Raw genomic sequence first — 6321 nt, forward strand, 5'->3', positions numbered from 1 at the left:
TTATTAATATAATTATGATATTATTTGTTACAATATTACTATTATATTATATTATATTATATTATAAGTATGAATTTTAGATTAGAAGGATTGTAAATTTTAAATTTTATTTGGGGTATTATGGATATTATGAAAGTTTCATTAATTGTACTATGTTGATTCCCGTAAAATCTAAAAGCTAAAGTTGTCTTTAGGCTGCTTCTGATTTTGGCTGTAGATTCTTGAAAATTTTTTCAAAAAACACTTTTAAGGATATTTATCAAACACTAAAATCAACTTTTGCTACAAGCAGAAACTGATTTTAGGAGGAAAAGGCAATACCAAACTAAGCCAAAGAGTAGTAGTGGTGTGCATTGCCATTATGAAACTACTTTTTTTTTTTTTTTTAACGCATTGCCATTATGAATGAAACTTGAAATGTGATGGTTTGTGGCGTACGTTTTGTTGCCATGTTTCATATGTTTGTTGTGGAAATTCACAAAAGTTCTTGTTGAATTCAGCATAATTAGCGGTGGATCTTTTCGGGATATATATCGTTGTAATTTCTCATGATATATGTTTAGGCTTGTTTAGTGCATAGGATTAAGAAGGACTGTATTAGATTAAATTTTAATATTGTGTTTGGTGAACATTTTTATAGGACTTGACTGGATAAATTTTTATCCAATCCATTATCAAATCTCCTTAGAAGGGGATGTTGCAATCTCCTACTAAGCATCAGATAAGTTTTAACTAAAGCACATTGTGAAATACACTAGGGACCTATTTGTTAGTTTTTATAAAATTTGGGGTCTATTTGTAATCTTTAAAAATTAAGGGTCAAATTAAAATTTTATATGAGAACTAATTTAAAAATTTATATTTTTTAAACTGTTATTCAGTTCTCCGATTCGAGTTGATATATAACTTTTTGTGAGAGCTTTTTACTGTAGTAAAAAAAGTTAAATGTGACTTTAAGTGAAAGCTTTTTAATGTAGTAAACTGAAATTAAAAACTTGAATAGGAAAACTGAACGAGCCATTATCTAATCCTATACTTTTCTTGTAGAATTATTCCACGAAGTTGATTATGTACCAAATTTAGTCACTAAAGCACCCATCAAAAAAGAAAAAAATTTAGACAGTAAAGTAGAAAACATTAGGGTAGTTTATTTGAACTTTTTTTATTTAAACAAAAAAATCTAAATAGGGCAGTTTAAACAGTAGTATAAACTGACATTTGGATGTACAATAAAAATTTTAATCTGAACAAAAAATAAAATCTAAATTAGTGTTTAGATAAGATCATTTTTAATCTGAACAGAAAATAAAATCTAAATTAATATTTAGATAAGACTATTTTTAATCCGAACAGAGAATAAAATTTAAATTAATGTTTGGATTAGATCTTAGAACTCTAATTTGAACCGGATGGGTGTTTGAATGTGTAAGAGCAACTCATTGTTATTTTTTTCTTGATTGAAAAAATCATTTTTTGAAGTTTATAATAATTAATAATAATATTTTACATTCAAAGAAACTAACCTGTACAAAAATATATTAAAAAATTAGTATTAAAAAAAAAAGCGTTATGCAAGAATTTTATGAACACCCAAATCCAGATTTCACACCTTCTTTCGTCCTTTTTTCTAATAGAAAGTAATCACATTGCTCTGATCAATTTTATAGCTTCGTGGTTAAATATAAACCGAAATCAGAATTGTAGTTGATAAATAAGCACATTACAAATCGCCTAAAGTAAACCAAAAATAAAATTACAAAAAATAATCTAAAAAAATTACAAATCAAAGCCTTTCAAGAAGTCAGGAACTCTCTTGGCCTTCTCGCCTTCTCCCGAAACTTCTTGAACCACCGATCCAAAATATCCACGGGGACCTCCAGCTTCGACCCATCAACGCCGCAAAACAACTGCATAAAATTGAACAGATTCTCCCCCACCTTCATCGCCAGCCGCTCGATCCTCTTCTCCGCCGCCACGTCAAGCAATGAAAGCGACGCCAGGTCCTCCGCCGAAACCTCGATCTTCACCGACGCGGCGCGGAATCCGCAGCGGTGATCTGGAGCTGCTCGCAGGAGGCGGCGACGGCGAGTGGATTGGGCCAGGGGAGGGAGAGACGACGAGAGTGACGGCGCCCCGCATAAGACAAACGAGGAGCCGGGGGATAGGGCGTAGGCGGTGAGGGCTTTGTCAGGAGGGAGAGTGAAGTTTTTGAGGCAAATCCTTGAACGAACAAACTTCGCGGAGAGACGTGATATTTTTTAAAAGTTTTTATTTATTTTTTTTCTTAAACTCAACTGTTTAGTTCTAAGTTCTCCATTCAAAAAAAAAAAGGGTATAAGTTCTGACCTTCGTGCAAGCCTAATGTTATGATTTCATGATTATGCAATTTTCTTCTATCTTTCTTCCTTTTCTTCGTCTTTTCCCTGTTCTCAACTAACATTCTCCGCAAAATTCTTGGAGACTCGTCTCAGAACAAGTAAACAAAATCTGAACATATCAACCACAGAAGCATTTTATTTAATCTTTTCTCTAAGAAAAGTAGCTGCACCTTCTTTCAATCTTTTTAACTTGTTCACTTTTAACAGTTTTAGGCCCTCCCTAATTTTAGGGAAAAATGCTTCAGGCCTAACACAAAAAGGCTTAAAAACTAAAAACAAAGCATGCATATCTGTCTCAAACTGATTAATCCTGGTGTCATAAAATTGCATCTCAGTAAGGATATTACTGGAGAAAATGAAATGATCGAGCCCTTCCGCAACGCTTCTCCATAAATCCAAAAAATCTTTGGGGTTTAGAATCTGTTTGAGCGCATGAACATTACTTCTCAAAGTGTCCAATGCTTCAACAAAATCAGCAGTGACTGCCAAATTTGAGCCAAGTAGTACTTCCACACAACCATCTTTTTCTTCCTCGAGATGTTTCGCTTGTTTGACATATTCCCACGAAAGCGTCTCGAATTGAAGGAGAATCACAGCAATAATGTCCATCAACCAATTCGTTTCGAGTTCAGACAAGCTCTTAATTTCTTCCTCAAAGAAGCAACTGTTATCATTACGTTCACCTTTTCCATGGTTTCCGCAATCATTTTCAGCAACCTTCATCTCCAAAAAGTCGACATCATCACTCCACTGTCGTAGTCTAAACTCTGTGTATCTGGCAGCATTGATCAATATGCATACTCTACTCGAGGCATCATCATCAAAATTATCAGCAGAAATTTCAATTCCTTTGTGCCACAAAAGCAATACCTTAAAGAAGTACCAAAGAAATTTGGCCGCAGTTGATCTAATAAATTTCATACGCGGTAAAACACAGGGAAGACTTTGGCACCGTTCAATGATTTCCCAGGCAATCTTAAGAGCAGATTCTGCAACCGGTGGAGCTTTGTGGTCTTCTCTAGTAGAGAGTAGATAATGCTCGGACTCTGATTCAGACTGAAGTCCAGCTTGATGCTTGTCATTGACTCTCCAACATCTTTCGTCTTGGAGGTCCGTCTTCAATTTCTTGCAGGCATTTTTGAGCTCTATCTTTGCCCAAATCTTGAGCCATTCAGGCCTATCACAAAATATTGACAGCAAAGAAATGCCTCTTGACAGTCCTCCTTCTGCTCTTTCCGACTCTGTCAAAAAGTGATTAGTTTCCAAACTAACAAGAGATCGCATTTGTTTATCTAAGGAAATTGTTAGGTCTATCAGATGAAGCCATGATGGTATAACTTCATATTTCATTTGCGTCTCCTTGTACTTTTCAGTGAGAGCAGAGAACATTCTTGTCTCCAAGAACCTAGAAAGTGTTTGGACCATTGCAGAAACCCAAGCTTCTGTAGCACTACAGCTTACTAGTCTTGCTCTATCAATCAAAGGTTGTAATACATCATCTATTCCCGCAATAAAATTTCTTGTGATTTTGTATGTAAGTGCAAAAATAAATTCAGGCTGATCAACCCATTTTGAAAAGTGATACTCCATCCGTGATGCAATTGGAGATACCAATTCATCAATGGCCCAAAGCTGAATTTTGTACTTCCTTTGCCCTAAAAAATTAAGCTGCCGCACCTCCCTCCGTGTTTGAAAATGCTGTAAAGCACATAGAGCTATAAAGCTATCCGAATAACACTTCCCTTTTTCACCTTGCATGATAACCAATGGGTTTGGAAGGTCTGTAATGCGTCCCACTTCTATTTTTGGCGTCGAAAGTTTTGGTGGCCATCCCAGAGAAACGAGAAGGGCTCGGTGATCAGCTGAAACTTGTGGCCGAAGAATAGCCAATGTTTTATCAACTCTAGCATCAACAGATTTTAAAAGACGATGCCAGTGAGTTTGGCGTCCCACGAGATCAACCAACATGTCTTCAATACTATTCATGGCTTTTATGGCTTGAAGCAACTTTTCATTCTTTGTTCTAGAGTCCTGCGTACCAAAAATTTATGTTATTACACAACACATTGGCCGTGCTAGTGAATTTACTATTCTCACAATCCCAGAAGTATCACAAGAAAAAAGATAAATGCATTACACTAGATATTGAGGAATTTGAAAGCTTTGCTGAGAACATATTCCCAGTCTGGCACTTCATAAAACAGAAAACAGCATCTTCTAGATCTCCAACCAGAGCTTCTAACTGTAAAGTAGTCTCTGAAATATTAAGAGGGTAGCTTAGCAAGTAACTTGGCAGTTCAAAGAAAATAAAGAGAAGAATGAAGATGGCATTCACAAAAGTATAAGGAGGCCTTGGGCCCCAAGGGGGGCAACTCCGCCTTGATTTCTAGGACATCTCAACTAAGTTGGCACTCCCTGAAGATCCCATCCCCCACCCACACTCATTATTATAAAAATAAAAGGGAAAGTATAAGGCTAAAAATATCTAGAATTAGATCAACTCAAAAGAAAAAAAAAAAGAATAACACTAAGAATAACCTAAGCGGAAAAAAAGAAAAATCCTATAGGATCTACCCATTCAAATCAGAATGATGCCTCAATAAAACCTAAGGAAAAAAATCCAAGCAAGGGAAAAAGAGTGCATGATACAGAACCTCAAGAAGAGGAATGGCCCTTTCCCTTCCACACATGTGTTTCCTCATAAAATGCAAATGTTAATTTGGTGGAGTCCACATGATAGGGGAATGAGGACAGGGAAATCCAATCCCAACCAACCCCAAGGGCCATGGCTTTGTTTCCCTTCTAAGCGAAACAAACCATAATATTACTTTGATACCTAACTAAATTTTAGCCACCAGTTATATACAAAAGGACATTTTAGTACTTAAGTTATGATGATTTTAGCAAAGAAAAAAGAAATTAGATATTTTCCACTCCCAAAGTAATCACTATAAAGCAATCAACAATGCCCTTTTCTTATTCGTTTTCTTTTGTTTCCAAAACTTTTCCATTTCGTATTGCATTCCACTACAGTCTAATTTAGTAACACATGCCCTACGAAAAATCAAGGGATCATCTGGGGTCATGAAGGGTTAGCATTTTGGGGTTGGTTATAACTAGGACACTAGGAACATTGGAAGAAAGGAAGAGAATATATTTGTTTACGTTTATATACCATCCCAAAAGCACCAAAGACTTGGGATAACTCACAACTGCTCGCGAATTAACAGTGAAAAGGACTTCATACATTCTAAAATCATCCAAATGAAGCCCCAAGAACATCAAATATTCCAAGCCAACACAGAATTATAGTAATGGTCTTTTGAAAATTGATCAAATAACCATATAAGATAGCACGTCAAACAAACAAATCCAAATAAGAGAAGGCCAAAAAGAAACACAAATTCAAATTACAGGAAATGGGAAATCTCAACTCACCAAGATAACTGCGAATCTCATCAATCCTGACCACTTCGCGGGCAAGTTGAGGCAGCTCTCGGCCTAAAACTCCATGAAATCTCTTCAAACCAATCCCATCTATCAACAAAACCCCCATAAATCAACAAAAAAAGAAACAAGTTCAAAAACCCAAAAACCAGAATTTGAGAAACACGAACTTGGGGAGGTGATGAGGTTTAGATTCTGAAGACTGAGAGCGAGACTGTGGGCGGCTGATTTGGCTGCAAAGGAGCGAGAAATCCACGAGACGGAGCATTTGGCGAGACGACCCTGGAGGCGGAGAAGGTCGCTGTCCAAATCGGAGCACTGTTTGCGAACAACTGCGAGGAGATCGTGAGGAGCTTTGTGAAGAAGAAGGGGATCCTCGGGGGCTCCGAAATGGTCGTCCAGAAACCTCAACTGCTCCGATGAGAGTTCACTGTATTTCGGCAAAGCAGGAGTTTCCATTGATGTAATTGAAGAGAACCAAGAAATGAGAGGTGGT

General features: G+C 36.6%; 1 protein-coding gene and 1 pseudogene across 1 annotated transcript; both read right to left on the minus strand.

Annotated features, from left to right (window-relative positions):
• Positions 1-1654: 1654 nt before the first annotated feature.
• Positions 1655-2255, minus strand: LOC112090741 (annotated as a pseudogene).
• LOC21389783 (RINT1-like protein MAG2L) lies at positions 2168-6321 on the minus strand. The gene is made up of 4 exons (XM_024162774.1): positions 5996-6321; positions 5817-5915; positions 4516-4634; positions 2168-4409 (listed from the first exon to the last, which is right to left on the minus strand). The coding sequence occupies exons 1-4, from the start codon at positions 6282-6284 to the stop codon at positions 2514-2516; spliced, it is 2403 nt and encodes an 800-aa protein (XP_024018542.1). The 5' UTR covers positions 6285-6321; the 3' UTR covers positions 2168-2513.

Source organism: Morus notabilis, unplaced genomic scaffold (assembly GCF_000414095.1).
Source record: "Morus notabilis unplaced genomic scaffold, ASM41409v2 Scaffold1026, whole genome shotgun sequence".
NCBI classification, from domain to species: Eukaryota; Viridiplantae; Streptophyta; class Magnoliopsida; order Rosales; family Moraceae; genus Morus; species Morus notabilis.